The sequence below is a fragment of the Centruroides vittatus genome, unplaced genomic scaffold, assembly GCF_030686945.1.
Source record: "Centruroides vittatus isolate TY-2023 unplaced genomic scaffold, ASM3068694v2 scaffold_1047, whole genome shotgun sequence".
Taxonomy (NCBI): Eukaryota; Metazoa; Arthropoda; class Arachnida; order Scorpiones; family Buthidae; genus Centruroides; species Centruroides vittatus.
In genome coordinates, this window is record NW_027122669.1 from 662,009 (window position 1) to 680,845 (window position 18,837).

Here is an 18,837-nt window from a genome sequence, read left to right on the forward strand (position 1 = left end):
CCTAACTGGAAGAAAAGAATCGGCCCGAAGCGGGACTCGAACCCGCAACTTCTGCTATCCGTGCAGACACGTTACCAGTTACGCTACCCGGACCTTTGGTCCGATCTCCCCTTCCAGTTGATATAAGATTACCGTACAACCATCGACGGTCATTACAATGCCGGCTGGGGACATATTAATTGCCCACGTCCTCCCAAAGGCACTCAACCGGCCATCGCAAACCCCGGCAAGGCGTATATAGATGATGGCGCCTAACGCCTAACTCTAGTACCAAATTAACTTGAATTATTAATATTACTATAGCCATTTGCTAGCCCGATAATTCGGCAGTTGTTGGTCTTTATATATATAACGGGTTAGTTGTTGTTTATTTATATATATATATGCCTTGCCGGGGTTTGCGATGGCCGGTTGAGTGCCTTTGGGAGGACGTGGGCAATTAATGTGTCCCCAGCCGGCATTGTAATGACCGTCAATGGTTGTACGGTAATCTTATATCAACTGGAAGGGGAGATCGGACCGAAGGTCCGGGTAGCGTAACTGGTAACGTGTCTGCACGGATAGCAGAAGTTGCGGGTTCGAGTCCCGCTTCGGGCCGATTCTTTTCTTCCAGTTAGGCCTAAATTTATTTAAATTATTTAATTAAAATTCTAATTATTAAATTTAGCAAGAGATGACGCCTAACGCCTAACTCTAGTACCAAATTAACTTGAATTATTAATATTACTATAGCCATTTGCTAGCCCGATAATTTGGCAGTTGTTGGTCTTTACAAATATTACCTGCTGGCTAATAAGTTTCAGATGTTTAAGTAAGGGTGCCAGATGGGATCTAGTTCTACCCGTGTTTTCATTTATTCTTATGTTATCGTGGATTTTGATAATTTCTAAATGTTCATATAATTTGCATTTGGTAGTATTTCTTTTGATTTTTAATATTATTAACGAATCTTTATTAATACTGCAATTATAGAATATACAGTGGTTGTATTTGTGACAGAGGAGTTTTCAAGGTTGTATTTTATAGCATTGATGTGTTCTTTAAAGCATATTTTTAACTTTCTTTTGGTGTCACCAATATAAGGGTGCGACTATGCAGACACAAGCAAGCGAGAATATGTGACGAGAAGAGGCGAGAAGCGATAAATATCAAAACCTGTCAGATATGTGCGAGAACCAGAAATTCGCTCTCGCCAGTAATATTTCTTGCTTCTCACTTGTGCATGTTTTCCTTTGCAAGAACTATATCGCTCGCAACCTCTTGCTCGCTACCTGCTATGCAGACACACTAAATTCGTGTCTGCATAGTTGCACCCTAAGTGTGGTTACAACTACAAGAAAATTTATAAACCACATTGTTTTTCTCCAAAATGTCGATAATAGTATTATTGTTGCTTAATCTTTTTTGGATTGTATTGGTGTGAGCCAGAACAATACATATATTAAATTGTTTGAATTTGTTTTGGATCTTTTCGAAAGCATTTTTGACATGTGGAACCTTACAGGATTTGGTTGATAAACTAATGTTTCAGGCTATGTCTGGTGTTCTATTATCTAAACTACCTAGCCATTTTAATAATGTAGTTTTGGGGTGATTATTTAACAAAAATAGTTTAATAATTTCATTAATTTTAAAATTTTTATCTATTATATCTGTAGTTATATTTTTTATTTTATTGATAAACCAGTTAAATGTTTTTCTTAATGTATAAAGGGATCTTTGAAGTCGGCAACAAAATAGAATGTTCCTTTTATGTACGTATAAAAATGTAATTTTGTATTATTGTATTAATCCAAAACCCAAATGTTTGTGATGAAAAACCACTTGTATTCTTGTAGACACCTGTATTGTAACAAATATGGCTGAAGAGAGACGGAAAATCTGTCTGAAATGCAGTCATCATAATAAACCTGTGTCTACTGACTTCTCTGTAATTACTCTGACTACATCAATAGTATGTGATAAGTCCTCCATAGAGCAAAAACTTAGTGTTCATAGTTTCATATTGTAACGTAAGGACAAGAAGCAATTTACCAATTTCCGTATCTAATTTCGATTTTCAGATAACTATGTTCTTGAGATTAACAAATGATGGACAGGCAGGCAAATGACAGCGGGACTGGTAGGTATGTACAGGGCTGCAATTTGAAAATAAGAGATGAACTCTAATTTTTAAATTACAAACAGAAAGAAATAAAAAGTTGTGTTATATTATATAAAAATACAACTGGACTACAGTTGTAAACAACATACACAACATCTTAAATCCCAGCACAATTTATTAAATTACTAACTAATGTTTTTGACAAATTCAACATTCATCTTCAATGAACGTGCTAATGTAAAAATCTGAAGATGGATGTTGAACGCTTCCAGAAATGTTAGTTGGTAATTTGCTGAAATTTAACATGTTTATATTGATTATATAAACATTTTTTTATTACTATAATTTAATATATTAAAGCCAAATTTTGGGTGATTGCATTGGATTAAAAGGATAAGGTAATGCAACAAACACATGGGCAATCTGCCAAGGGGAATGCTTCTTGGAAAGACTAGTATGGGAAATTGGTTCCTATTTGGTGTTCGACACATGAATAAAACTCCACATTGCCAGCCTGTTGGTCAGGTGCAAAGCTGCAACCAAATACCAGTGTTTAGTGGTGCGATCCATTTAGCCACTGATGGACAGTAAAGTTTGAATGGATATATGTGATTGTAATATTGATGATGATGACAGAGTACATCGAAAAACATTTAATGCTAAATAAATACTAAACCAATAAATAATTATAACACAATAACTTATCTTCAGATGTCAAAAAAAATTCCCTCTCAATAATCTCAGAATAAAAGGGACAAAATAGATTTTAAAATAAAAATTGTTCTTGTGGACTATGTATGTCATTAATATTCAAAAAATTAATATGTTTAATTCTAGTTAATATTATTTTAATACAGGATCTTCCAAAAAAGAATGCTACCACTTTAAATTACTACAATTATGTTAATTATTATCTGAGAAGTATACAACGTATACACATCAATAGAGTAACTGTCCGAGTTTCATCTCCCATCTGCAATCAAATGTCTTATTGTCTACTACCTCTAGGAAGTGGTTGAAACAAAAATAGTGACGTTGCAACAGAGAAGGCATTTTCTGCATTCTGCAGTTCACAAAGTCTGAACCAGTCATCATTGGGAAACACTAGTAATCTGCAAGAGCCATATAAGTGTGGCTACTGTGGTAGGGGAGACAATGGATGTGCTGTAGCAAGCATAAGAGGAATTTGAGTAACATTTAAATGTGTGCTTTGTGAGACAAGGTGCATACAGTGAGAAATTTTAACAGGCAAATTTGAAACTCAAATAGTTTTCCAATGTTTTAATATATATTAAAATATTCTCAGATAATAGAAAGGTTGAGGCCGAAGTTTTAAATGCAAAAACATGTACGTCGGACGTTTGGCGTCGCTTTCTTGTAAGCCTAGAAGTTTTAGAATATTGAGCATGATTCCACCGACTTTCCAAACATCATTGTCAAAGTTCTAGGCTTACAGGAAAGCGGCACCAAACATCCAACGTACACGTTCTCTCATTTAAAACTTCGGCCTCAGCCTTGCTAATAATTAACATATTTTCAATAATTTAAAAATGGTAGTATTCTCTTTGAAACACCCTGTATTTAATAACATTTTATAAAACTAATTTGTTTTAAATATTGCACTTACAATCCCAAATTTCTGGCATGCCATTCTTGATATCCATCGTCTACTTTTAAGTATGTAATGCTCTTATATTTATGTTTATGATCAGCAATAAATTGATCCACATCATTGACATGATATTCTACCTATAGATATAATTTAATAAAATTTGTTAATGAAGTATAAGTAATAAAAGGAAATTGTTTTTGTTCATAGAAACTTAAAACAGAATAAATCGTAATCAAAAGTAAATGAATAATTATTAAATTAATTGATTTTTATTAAGATAATAAGCTCAGTATATATTTTAGAACTAACTGTAAATGATATAAAACTATACGTTCTCTCTATATGCTGTATGGGGCACTCAACATGTACTATACAGAGCGACTCAGAATAGATCAATAGGAGATTTAGGAAGCTGATTCTATAGTATATTTAGAAGAAGAAAATCCCGTATGATCATATATTCAATATTATTTGAGTTTAAACATAAAAATACCATAACATTTTATCATTCAAAACAGACACATGGTATCTAATTATTAATTACAACATTTTGGAAAAGCCTGTCTTGTTTGGTGGTAGATTATTTTACTACATTTTAAATTTACACGTACTGTACATTTTGAGTATCGGATGATGTCACATCACCTTCTTCCCATTAAGCATGCAGTACACACCCATGCTGCAAAGTGCAGCAAGTTAGAAAGGATGTTTTGAGCACTTTTTGTAAAAACCAGTGGTACATTGCTGTTTCATTTATGGAACTTTGAACAGCATGTTGTTTTTCTTGTCATTCATTCTGTTTACTGCTTCTAAAAACATCATACTACATAATTTCTTCATTTGTAAAGCCAAAGCTTTTCAAATACTGATGTGAGATAAGCCGGGGGCTGTAGGGGGTACCCTATTAACCACTTAATCGGCACAGGTTGTTAAAACCTGATCTCAGAGTCGTCGGATGGCTTTAGGAGGGCAAAAAGTGAGTGGGGAGGGAGGTGAACAAGTCGACAGGTGTCCCTGAATAGAAAGGAGACAGGTTTAACATATAACATAATAAAGGTTTATTAATTGGCTAACTATAACGTACATGAGGCTACACAGAGTTAAAGGAATATACAGGTTATACGGCTAAATGCGGTTATTCTATTGACTATTTACAAAGAAGAGTGACTAATTTACTATCTACACCGCATTCCTACTTTCTAGATCAGAGAGAGAGTTTACAAGTTTCCTAGCCCCTAAATACCTCTCAGACATAGCGGGGAGTCGATATGGCAAATGTTATCTGTATGGAAGAGTCGTACACACTGACTGTCTTCCAACCGGTGTCTTCTTTTGTTGGATCGGGTCCATTATATGGAGGTCTGGGAGATGGAATATGCACAGTTACCAAATATAACTTCCGGTTCGATCACTCGCCCCGAGCTTCTGGTAGCTCTCGCTTTTATCTCATTGTCGTAAGAAAAGGGGTCACGTGATCGTCAAATGTTGACGATATCGGTTCATTCTTAACACCTAAGTGTCAACTTTCCCATCTGATTGTTATGACAAGTGGTGACCTCCAATCTGATTCTCACAAGGAGCATTTTTTCTATCGGATTCGTTTACAATTAAATTTCTGACAACTGTGTTAAATTTGCAGATTTCACACCGACAATACAACTCGTTCGTATGGGGATTTTTTACTGCCAAATATACTATAAAATCAGCTCCATAAATTCTTTGAAACATTTCGAATCACCCTGTATATCTTACAAGCTCTCCATGTTGACTGATAAATAAAAATTATTTACACTATTTCTGTAATATGCGTATAAAAAGAAAAAAAAAAACAGTAATAAAATTAGCAAAATTGTCTTACATTATTATGAATAAAAAGATCCATTTTCTCTTTAGGGTATGTGAATAATAATATATTTTCAAAGAATTCTTGAAGGAAGGGTGTAGGATGTTCGATAAATATTGCCACTATAACCGAAGGCACGTTCTGAACCTGGTAAAAATAATTTAAAAGTTATTTTAATTCATAAAATAAATATGTAAATACTTAACTGAATTTATTAGTAAATATATTATTGTAAACATTAAAAACAAACACAGTTAAGAGATGTAAATTTTTACAAGTTGAACAACAACTAAATTTACAAATAATCAGGTTTCTTACGTAAATATTAAATTTTATATTACGTTAATTAAGAGTTCATTACATATTGAATAATAGTAATTTTCTTTATTAAATGTAATATTTATTCAAAATTCATTTTTTAAATTCTTTCTGCCCTGTGGGCACTAAGAAAGCCTTTTTTCATGCCTGTTGTGGATTTGGCCAGGCCCACAATGAGGTGGTCAGACGATGAGAAATGAGTCTGACATATCCAGGACAGAACCCCCATGAAAAATTCATGGGGTTTTATGAGAATCCGAACTTTAACACCAAAAAAAACCAATTTTAATCGACGATGACGCCGTACGTGCTCAACTGTTGTTGTCATCAGCTACCTGAGAAAATCTCCACTTACACTTTCCCGACAACGAAAACGACCATTCTCGTGATCTTTTGACCTCTTGGTCGGGCGATAATAGACTGATATCAAAATTGACAGCCGAAATAGTTAGTCGTCGCCCGTTCTTCGACTAGTGCCATCATCCCGAAATTTCTCCAACAATTAACTGTGTCAGTGCCCAATTGGATATCGCCTACTCGCCTTGGACATTGGATAGCATTGTGCAGTAAAGACAACCTCTTGGATAACCTTTCTCAACAGGAAGAACAAAGCACTCACCATATTAATGACATCCCTTTCAACCCTCGTGGACATCCTTTTCTCCAGCTATTTAGCAACTCGCGAACCACTGAAAACTCTCTCTCTCAGATACTGCAAAATTAGATTAATTTAACCCTATTTTAACTATTACACTCCCTATCGAGATATTATCGTATTGTAATATAATATTTTACGTCCTTTACAAATAAACGTTGTTTCGTTAACCTAGTCTTTGAGTGAGTCACTTCCGGTATGCTGTCTCTCACTCCATCCCGAATCCGTTTGCTCACACATGTGGCTGTTCACATGACCTACTTTCCAATCAAACTGCCGTCGCCACTTCTGTGTTGATCGAGACATGGTGGCATTATTCCTGATGAGGCACTAAAGAAGTGTTGACCCTCCGGTCACAGTTTTATGTCTGTGTGGATTCGATCCTGGGCCAAACAGAATGGTAGGCTGACACCTTAACCACTTTGATCATCCAGAATTAAAAATTTGAAAGTTGTAATGCTTTCACCTTCCTTTTTTTGTTTGGAATTTAATATAAATAATGCACTAATAAGACAGACAGCCTTAGAAATGTTATAAAATTATATTAGCATGTTAGTTTTATAATACTTTTACTAATTTTTCTTGAATTATTAAATGCTATTACTTTTAAAATTTCAAATTATTCACTCTAAATAAAGCATATTTTGTTTCATTTGTTCACAGAATACAAAATTAACTTTTTATCTCTGATTAAAGTGATAATAAAACTGATAATTTATCGCACTTGCAATCAAAAATCGAACCTGTTACCAGTGTGTATCCTATAAAAGATCGTCATACAAACGTTTTCGAACTTTATAAAGTTCTTCTTCGGGTGGAAATGGAATACTTAAGAAAAAATAGAATAGGAGATTACGAATCGAAAAGTTCGTTGAATTCCGCTCCGACAGACATGCGCCGTTGTGCGCGGGTGTCAACTTATTACAGATACTTGTCTAGGAGGAGTTGCCAGGCTGGTGATAGGTTGAGCTCTTCTTTTTGGTTGATGCATGGGACGATCTTTTATAGGATACATGCCGGTAACAGGTTCGATTTTTGATTGCAAGTGTATTATATTTCCGGTGTTAGTAAAGGGTTGAACAGTATGATAATTTATCATTAAAGATTATCATAAAGTTACAATAAATAATAATTTCTATATCACGTAACTTTACCTTCATCTTTCCCAATTTCTTTTTATTTTCATTACAACTTAAGCATCCTTTTTTGAGAGTCCATGATTTAGCTAAATAATTTCCTAAAGAATTCAATGCTATCTGTAAAAAAAATATGATTCAATTATATTCTATGAAAAGTTTATTAATTCTAAATCAATAAAATTAATAGAAATTTCATATAATTTTTTAAGACTATATGTAATTTAAAGACGATATAAAAATAATTTGGTGTCTTCTAAGTATATCTTTCCCACACCATAGGAGCAAACAACATACAAGAATTGATCTTTCTTTGTACGTTCTTCCTATCTAAAACTATTTTACATGATTTTAATGTTTTGAGAACAACTTTACATAGTTTTAAATAGGAATAAACATATAAAACAAAGGTCCCTTCCATTTACGTGTGTTCTTAGAGTAAGAAAGAACATACTACCAAAATTCCAAATTGTTTGATTTCAAAGTATACATATTTTAATTGATTTTTGATCCTAGATTTTGACTGTGATATTTTTATGGATAAATTATGAATATGTAACTGAATTTATTATTTTAAACTATGTTTCGACATACAATGATTATTGGCACCAATCAAATGGCATCAGTTTATTTAGATGAGGCCAATAATCATTGTAAAAATACTGCAAACAACAGTAAAAATACGCAGCAGGTGTGCTTTTTGGCACCATTAAATTGGCTCATAGCTCCAATAATCATAATATGTGAAAACCTAGCTTTAGTTACTAGCGAGGTTGAAGCCAAAGTTTTAAACGTGAAAACGTGTACGTTGGACGTTCGGCGCCGCTTTCCCGTAAGCCTAGAAGTTTGACAATGGCATTTGGAATGTCGAGCATGATTCCACCGACTTTCCAAACGCCGTTGTCAAACTTCTAGGCTTACAGGAAAGCTGCGCCAAACGTCCGACGTACACGTTTTCGCGTTTAAAACTTCGGCCTCAACCTCGCTATTAATTTGAGTGAAAATGCATGTACAAAATTAATAAATTTATAAAATATAATTTGATAAGTGCCTTCTTAGTATACTTGTGGTTCAAAACACTGTAAATTTAGTTATAAGAATTATTAAAAGTATTTAACATATTATATTTATTGTAAGAATATTTAAGCTACTAAAATACTTTAGATTTTCTAATGATTATATTTACAACACAACTTATTAAATACTTTTAATTATTTACTAATTTTAAAATGCAGTATTAATAATTTGGTTTAAAAAAAAGTTAAACTTTTTCTATTATATTCTGGAGTAAGGTATACTTAATTGATTTAATTATATCAAATTGTATTATGAATATATATAGTCATGACACAATCTCTATGTAGCTTAAGACTAAGCACGGTGTTGGCAAAACCCCGTATTGTCTTAGCAGACAGCAGAACAGTGACATATTTAGCTAAATACATCTTGCTTCTGCTCTGTATTAGCTAAATAACCTGTACTCTAGTACACTTGTATCAGTAGGCTCTTCATTGGTGTCAGGATCAGATGTTGATTACATGATTCTTATAAAATAAAATTTATATCATAGTTTTTAAAAATGGATGCTTTCGGATAGAGAACAAAAACGCATTCAATTCAAAGATATGCTTTTTGAACTGAATGGAAATGGGAGACTCATGCTATTTGAAAAATTCCGTGAGGACCCAAACGAAATCTGAAATCGCGTAAATTGCAGAATTCTTTTGTGTAAAAAAATTAACGATAAATTATATAAGAGAGAGAGAGAGAGGAAAAAAACTCTTGATCAAAACAACGTGACACAAAATGTAAACAACGAGTCCCAGGATGATGCCAACACGCGTTAAACGGCCTGTTAATGTCAAACCTAAAGGTAGAACTCTGACACAAGCGCTCATAAACAGGTAGAAATCTGACTCAAGTACTCATAAATAGTCAATTTGGGAAAACAATTTCGGAAAAGGGGAAAAATTTGAGGGATAGAAAACCATCGCGTATGATCGTTAGAATTCCAAAATGACAGCATTTATAAACAACGGGTTAAATTATGAGTGCAGGTGTTATGGTTCTATCAACAATCTTCGAGCATAGTCGACAAAGGGTGTCAAATAGACACCTTGAATCGGACCTTTCTTGTGACCTGAGTTGGTCTCGGTTTTTCCCCGGAAGAAAGAGGGAAACCAATTGGGAAGCGAGATATGGGACGAGGGACCAATCCTAGATGCAGATAGTGGAAGAAAAACTATAAAAATCAGAATTTCAAGGTCGAAAGACAATCTCCTCTGGATTAAGCCAACAGTCTCCTCTAGATTAAGCCTACAGTTGTGCTTTATCTATTGTGTTGTGTTGTCATCGACCGGTCATTGACCACCTAGGACTCCGCCGCATCTTTCCTGATCATCCAATGGATCCTTCTCGTCTGCCCAGAGCTGGACTGCAACCGATCAACCGAATTCACACCGCTTTGAAAGAAAGCTGACATTTGGAACTGTCCAATATCGATGTAAGCATGAATTCGACCAAATAAACAGTTTTTCCAATGTAAAACACTTGTTTTTCATTTGCCTCCTTTGCCACAGCCCACATACGCGGTTTCCCTTAGGCTCATTCTGATGCAGGATTAATTGTAACCCCCTTTTAGTCGACAAATCTTACAATACTTTGATTAATAAAATCACCAGAATGACAGTAATACATAAAGATATTCAATAAAATAGAATAAACAATAAATATTTTCAAACTTCATCCTTTTGTTGTGTTCAACAGTTTATATATTACTGTCATCTATTCTGTTAATTAATGTATTTTTTGGCTGCAATTTAAAAAAATTGTAGACCTATAAATTCCCACTGTTGTCCATCTGTCTGTCCTTTCTTAATCTCGAGAACGGAGTCAGATAAATGAAAGACGAGACAAGATATGGAAAGCTTAGGTGCAGGAAACTCTGATTAACTATATACAAACTTCCAGTTTAAACTGGAAGTCATGCTATTTCAATTCAAAAATTTCCCCCAAAAGGACTTAGATAGATGACAGGGACAACTCTATTGCTAGCAGTAAAAGTATGATTTACAGGGGCAAGACACTAGTAATTTGAGGTGGAGAGCATATATTTGAAGTTAAATAAATTAAAAATATGATTAAAAATTGCAGCCCAGCATTGAGACGACGTCACAATAAATAATTGCTCATTATAATTGTGCCGGTGCCCTGAAATTTTTACTGTTTTTGCATATTGAGATAGAAAAGTAGCCTCTAATAAAAGATCTACTCACCACAGAGACTGTCGTGTTCCTGAGGTGTGTAGAAAAGATGAATTGCGAAGTCGTTTATTATTTATTCTGTTTTATTAAATATTTTCAAGAATTCTTTTGATTTAGGAAGAAAAATTCTAGAAGAGTAATGGGAATATTGAATTTTTATCTGGGGGTAAAAACCCAAGTGATTAAAAGAATAATAGAAAAAGCAAAATCTCTCATGCATCCTCCTCGCTCGAAATTAAGGGAGCTCTACTTAAAGAACCACATGTGATTATATGCCTTCTCATATGCAGATGTGTATGTTGTATATCTATAACTTTCCTTCAGTGAGTTAATGTATTAAATAAACATTGAGTTAAGTTCATGAGTCATCTTGTTTGGAGGTATTGTTCAACTTTACATTGTTGTTTAGGGTAGAAATTTTTAACTAATGGCAACTTGCCACGTGTCGCCAACCCTTTTCTCATAGAAACAGGATAGGATTTGACCCTATGAGAAGGTACAAGGTGACTATATCACAGAATAGCTCACTACTGATAACCTATATTCAGATGTACTTGTGTTTCGGTAACATAACAGAAGCAAGAAAGTCTGGTGAAATATTTTTATCTATATCCTATATCTAGATTATGCATGTAAAGAAAATTAGATTCATCATTCTATACATAACTTTCAACTATTTACAATTATAATACACGTACCTCTCTGCCTTTTACTGGTGTTCTCCTTCTAACCAAATAATAAAGCAGTTGCAAATGTTTTTGAAATGTTTCAAATTTGTGTTTCCAATCGAATTTAAAGTTATGGAATATCTTCTGGAATATTGTCTCGTGCAGCTAATACAAATTCAAATAGGAAGTTCTGAAGTGCCCGAAAAAAAGCCGTAATGGTTCGAAAATGTTTGCAACTGCTTTATTATTTGGTTAGAAGGAAAGCACCGGTAAAAGACAGCGAGGTACGTGTATTATAAAGTACTCCAGTGTAGAAATTTCTAATTATTTACAATTATTGAAAACAGAAACTTACCTTACTTGCACCATTACCGTGTATAACTATAGGAGTTGTATCGTAGGCAAGATTACGAATATAACTATCTGTTTCTCTAAAACGAAGTTCAACATCACCTAAATCGAAACAGCAATAATTAATGTTTATGTTTATAATTTGTATTATATTTAATGAAATAAAAATAATTAAAATATTGATTTTTACATATATTTATATGGATTGTATGTCTAGACATCATAAATCTTCTATGACATATCAGCATAGAATTTAATTATTAAAATTTCATAATATTAGCCAAACAGCCAAGGTAGTTAGGTGTCAGTCTACTTCTATGGGGGACCCAGAATAAAATCCGAGTTGTTGAAAAACCCAGGAATTTTTCTTGGGTAACCTGTCTTAGATATGTCGAACCTCATCCCTCACCACTTGACTGCCATTATGGGTTGTGCTGAACCCATGAAAAACTTAGAGAAAGGCTCTTTTAGTATACACAGGATGAAAAGAGTAAAAAACAAAATGAAAGAATGTATATGTTACTGTGAATGACCGATATTTGGCAAATGTCGACATTCTCCGGTAAATGTCAGCATTCACACAGTCATTTTGTGTATGTATGAAATATTTGCTAAATATCATTATTTCTCACTTACACTGGCAAATGTCGACATTCAGCATGCACTGACGATGAATGTTGAATAAAAATGTTTTTATTACGTTAAGACAAAAATGCAACTTTTTAATATGTCAAAATAGGAGAAAGCTTAAGTAACAGCACATTCTAAAACTTTAAGAAAATAATACAATAATAAACGTACACATAAATTATGTGATTAAAGTTATACAATCTTATTTATTGCAACAACTTAAACTGATATGAATTTCACTAGAGTCCCTTGCTTTTACAACTGCATTTATTCGTGGAACACTTATTTTTGTAATGACAGCGTGTATAGCCTTGCCCTCCACTTTTCGAATTAGCTGCAGCTGCTTCTCTCAGAGATATCTCTTGAGAAGAAATTTCGTGTACGGAAAGTAACTTTTCTTTACAAATTAGGAACTGATTACGTTATTACGTGATTACGAACTGATCTGTTAATGGTGTCTTTTATTTGGATATCGACCGATGCCTTACCGACGACCCCTCTCATCTTCCACCACTCGACCTGACAAACCGATCTCCACTTCATGGGATCAAAAGAACACAAACACCGTCCAGTGATAAAGTGGGCGGTTTCCACCAAACCGTTCCAGGGAAAAGAGGTACGACCTTGTCCTACCTCCACAAAGAATTTGGCAACAGACTGTCGCATCTCTGTCGACATCGGCTTCTCAGGTGTCATTTCGACCTCCACCAAAGCTTATCTGTGCTTGTCGACATACACTGGCAATTGTTCAAAAGTATAACAATATAATCAAATATTCAGTCTTTCACCCACGTATTTTGTATGTGTCGACATTCACCGGAGAATATCGACATTCTCTAATTTCGGTCTTTTACAGTAACATATACACTTAATTATAATGGTTTCAGCCAAGTCCACAACAGAGATGGCTGGATGGTGAAAGCTGAGCTGAACATATCTAAGTCAAAACGTAAAATTTTACAAACCACATAAGAAAATTTCTGAAATTTTGAGCTAGAGTTGAACCTTGGTTTTCTTAATCTTCGCTATCTATTAATTTAATTATTATGATACTAAGAAACTTGGACTTGTAGTATGTAGTTAAATCACGATCTCTATTCCAAATAACTCAGTATCTTAATAAGTTAATTAGTTAGCCATATCGTAGACTGATAAAAATCCAGCTATATCATTCAATTATTATGTACGAGTTTGGTTTTATATGTATTTGCCATCTATTATTGAATAATGTTATTTTAAACTTTAAAAATATTACTTAAAAGCGAGGTTGAGGCTGAAGTTTTAAACGTGAAAACGTGTACGTCAGACGTTCGGCGCCGCTTTCCCGTAAGCCTAGAAGTTTGACAATGGCATTTGGAATGTCGAGCATGATTCCACTGGCTTTCCAAATGCCATTATCGAACTTCTAGGCTTACAGGAAACCGGCGCTGAACGTCCGACGTACACGTTTCTGCGTTTAAAACTTCGGCCTCAACCTCACTAAAATGTCACGATTTGAGTTATTTAATAAACAAAAAAATCTAATAAGCTAAAAATTAAAAAAATATATTTTATTATTACCGACAGCACCGTTAAGATTTTGAAATATTTCGGCTTTATGATCCAATTTTATTGACCACTGTTTCTGAAAAGTAATAATTGTAAATTAATAAAATTAAATTATTACGTAGTAAATTTATTAAAAATTTAATAGAATATTTTCAGATAATCTAATTTATAGCATCAGCATTTAGTTAAATTAAACATTATAACAGAATTATGATTAAAAACAGGATAATCAAATGAAAAGTTTAGTTGTGAGAAGTAGACTCGGTAATACTGTAAAGGAGCTTAAAACATTATTCTGTGAATCTGTAGTAAATAAATGTTCAAGATTTAAGTATGTCTCACATCTAGCAAGACATTAACAAGCATGGCCAATGTCAGTGAATCTAAACTTTTCATTAGATTGCCCATTATTTGATTAAAAGGGCAGTTAACTTGATATACAGTTAAAATTTGATTTAATAGAGAGGTGGAGGCCGAAGTTTTAAACGCAAAAACGTGTACGTCGGACGTTCAGTGCCGCTTTCCTGTAAGCCTAGAAGTTTGACAGTGGTGTTTGGAAAGTCAGTGGAATCATGCTCGACATTCCAAATGCCATTGTCAAACTTCTAGGCTTACGGGAAAGCGACACCGAACGTCCGACGTACACGTTTTCGCGTTTAAAACTTCGGCCTCAACCTCGCTAATGTCACCATTTGTTTACCTCTGAAACTGGCACTAAATCAAGTCAGCAATGCATGCCCAGCACCTCTCTTGTGACTTCACAATGAGGTCTAAACATAAGTTTGAGTTTGGAAATTGTGATTTGGGATAAAAACACCGTTAACAACGAAAACTGTACATTTAGCAAGTTTACAGATACCAAAGGTTCTCTATTTAATATTTATGAGGAAGGTCTGTTCGTAAGTATTCCGTCGAGCTTTACGGGAGTGTTACTACTTAGTAAAAACTATATTGAGTTTTAACTGTATTTAAATAACAAATAATAAGCAGAAAACTTAACTTACTCTTAATTCTTCATTCAAATAAATTTTCGTGTAAAACAACTGGTCGTCGTCAATATTTTTAATTTCAGAACTAGTTACAATTTCATATAACTGTGGTGCATAACCCATAAAACCTGAAATGTTTTCATAAGAATAAGAATATTTAATAAAAATATTGGTATAATACTGTAAAAAATTATTTTGTATACAAATGATTAAATATTTCTTAATAATTGCAACATAAAATAATAATAAGAATAAAAGAGCTGTCATCTTTTAAAGTAAAAGTGTCTTCTCAATTTGACCTTTGTACACCTCATCCACCTCAAAGGTTGTCTCTGCCAAAAGGCTTTATGTTCTTGAATTGTAAAGAAGAAAAAATGAGAAGATACTTTTACTTTATTTTAATAGCCAGGTCGAGGCTGAAGTTTTCACGTTGAAAACTTCAACCTCAACTTTGCTAATATTTCTTCTATGTTTAATTTAAATTATTATTATTATTATTATGTAAATTATTATACATTAATTCTTCTTCAAATTCTAACTGGATGACTTATTGGTACATAATGTGTTTAAAAATTATAAATATATATTTAATCGAGTATATCTAAATCTAAATATACAAATTTAAATGTGATAGAAATATACGAACATATAAAGATAATAAATTATTTATTTTAAATTATATTTGAAGGGTTTGGTGTAAAAGATGTCAACACACACAGACTTAGTGTTGAAAAGAATTTTACAAATAAAGATTCCTTTATTGTTTGTCCTTTAAAAACAGGCAAAAGTACAGCAGATGTCTGAAATTGTGATTTTAAAAAGAGGTGATATCATAGTCAAAAAAGCCGACAGCCAAAATTTTAGTTGAAATATAGTGATTTTGGGGGCATTTAGGTGTACAGAAATGGTAAAATAAATTGTTAAATATGATATAAGATTATTTTATCCCATCCGCTTTATACTTTTAATCATTTTGCACTCATTACACTAACACAGTGTAGTGTAGTGTAGAACAGCGATTCCCCTAAATATAGGGTTGAGACTGCCAAGTAGGGGTCATCGATTCTTCTTCTGAGGTCGTGTAAACACTTTTTTCATAAACATTATTCCTCTGCTTAAAAATTCTTCAAAAGTTTGCTTTCTTTGACAGCCAAAGAATAAATATATAACACTCAATTGAAGAATATTGGCAATCAACAATAACAACAAGGAAAAAGGATTAGTGAATTTGTATACATGAAAAAAAATTACCCAAAAAGTAATAATTGTAAGAAAATGGAAATTGGAATCATCGGCAAAAAAATGGACAAATGCCAAACACAGCGGACACATGGACAGAATCCTTAAAAAATGGAATGTCTATGAAAGACATAGCAATTGAAAGCAGGGGCACAACACTTTATTGGCACCCCTCCCCTTCCAGAAACACATATAGTTTGTCTTGGAAACCATTTGGGTGCCCCTCTGCAAGTGGCACCTGGTACATGATACACCCCTTGCCCCCCTCGCTATGCCAATGATTGAGAGCTCTATTGTAGGAACCTCTGACTGACTTCACCTTCCCCTATGAATGTAAATTGAGACTTCTGATCATTTCTCAAGATAAAATTTAGATAGAACAACCTACTAGTAAGCACCTCAAAATGTGCACTTTTGAGTTGTTTCAAATTCTTCATTTAAAACCTGATGACAAAATAAATTATACAAGATTTTCAGATCCAATTTTAAACAAAGATTAACAAATGAAGAGAGTAAAAGTGGTATTAAAAAGTTACTAATAGGTACTTGAGGACTTTTTTCAAAATCTTTCTGTCCTTTAGATATTAAAAAGGTTTTTTCATGGCCATCGTGAATTGGCTAGGCCACAACAGGCGGATGAATAGTGAAGGCAAGATCAGACATAGCTGAGTGAAAGCAACCAATACTGTATGTGCTTTAATGTTTATATTTTAATAAATTTACTATAAGAAATACTTTTTGCAATAAATTATTTGTTTGTTTGTTTGTTTAAATATTGATTTTGTTCCTTGTGCTTAAATATCTTAAGATTTATACTTTTTAAATTAAATAAAGTGTGACAATTGCTTGTCATTTTTATGTATAATATTCAATTGTTGGACACAAAGCCTTTTGTTTGTAAGTTTTCCGAAAGTTCCATTGCCCATTAGGCCCAGAGGGGCAATAAACCCAGCAGCGGAACAGGGGGTATTATAAGGAATAAAAGTGGATGGTAGAGCTCTCTTTTCCTTCTCGGCACATTTGGAGAAGCAGGCAAAGGTGATCGGCTACAACTGGATCTCATAACAGAAACATCAGAAGCCAACAAACGGGATTAGAATTGACGCAACAGTTAGAAGAAGACGGTGAATGCGCAATGAACCTCTGAGGAACTCTTCCCTGTATTTTAATTGTATATGGTAAACTAATCTTGTAAATACTACCACGGATCAGAAAAATATATAATTGTCGCAAAAAACCAAACAACTGATTGTAACGGAAATGAAGAGTCAGATTTTTATGTTAACTCAACTTCGTGTTGAGGAAATAAAACTTATAAAAGAATATATTCTTGAAATAAACCAAATATCGAAGAAAATATGCATTTTCAATACTCAAAACTGTTAGGTTGGAGGTCCAGGAGTTGGTTGTGTTAGGTTTTTCTAAAACGTTAGATGTTTTTGGTATTCTTTATTTAAAGACTCTTTCATCTGCTTTTTTCTCTTATGATTTCACTGAATATCAGAAATGCTCTGTCACTGAAAAAATTTAATTTAATTTTTAACTGTCTTTCCACAATACAGTGATACCTCGGTTTTTGTCGATAATGTGTCCGAAAACAATTGACGAAATCCAAAACCGACGAAAACTGAGGCAATCATTTCCATATGAATCAATGTAAATCCAATTAATTCGTTCTAGACAGTGCAAAATACATACCAAAACACATTTTATAGAAAATTAATATAGCGTTAAATACTAAAAGCAATAAGAAATTAATATAAAAAGACTAATCTAAAGGAAAGCAATGGAATTGTTTAGCTAGACATGCAGGGTAATGTCTTGTCTTGTAGAAGTTAGTTGGACATGAACTTCTAGCCGATATGGTAAAGTGTGACGTAATTGTCATGTAATAGTAGTTGTATGCATTTATGATGGTCGTATCGTGGGGAATAATGCCTTCCGGGAGGTCCGTTTAAGGGTAACTGGCCCCTGTTCAGGCGTTACAGATGTAGAGAAAACCTGGTAAACTCCACATGACCAGCCCGTCCTGTTGAAGCGTGAACCCACAACCAAACTCCCAGTGTTCAGGGAACGGAAACGTTGGCCAATGGTGGGCCTTCGCGAGGTAATGCTCACAGAACAAGAAATAACACCACACTGAGCCAGAAAACGCGTGGGTCACCCTTTGTTCTCGCAAAATTAGCAGTGAGGTCACTTGGGCATGCCGACGAAATCCGAAGCAATTGAAGAAAGCCGAGACAAATTTTTAGCAATAAAAATCGACAAAAACCGAAACCGACGATAAGCGAAGTCAACGAAAACAGAGGTATTACTGTACATCTAAAACAATAATTTTTAACAGACAAATGTTCTTTATCTACTTCTCATTTTTTTGATTTTATATTATGAATTAATCCCTGTATTCAGATCTGAGATAAGTGAGCCGAGATCTAGCCCGATCACAAATGGGAATCCAACCTACTCTGAAAACCATTAAAT

At 33.8% G+C, this 18,837-nt stretch overlaps 1 protein-coding gene across 1 annotated transcript in view; it reads right to left on the minus strand.

Annotated features, from left to right (window-relative positions):
* The window catches only part of Plod (procollagen lysyl hydroxylase), a 93,778-nt gene that overhangs the window by 53,444 nt on the left and 21,497 nt on the right, over positions 1-18,837 (minus strand). The window contains 6 exon segments of the mRNA XM_067284027.1: positions 3,732-3,853; positions 5,575-5,706; positions 7,687-7,788; positions 11,955-12,052; positions 14,141-14,204; positions 15,133-15,245. Coding sequence (XP_067140128.1) covers positions 3,732-3,853; positions 5,575-5,706; positions 7,687-7,788; positions 11,955-12,052; positions 14,141-14,204; positions 15,133-15,245 — 631 coding nt within the window.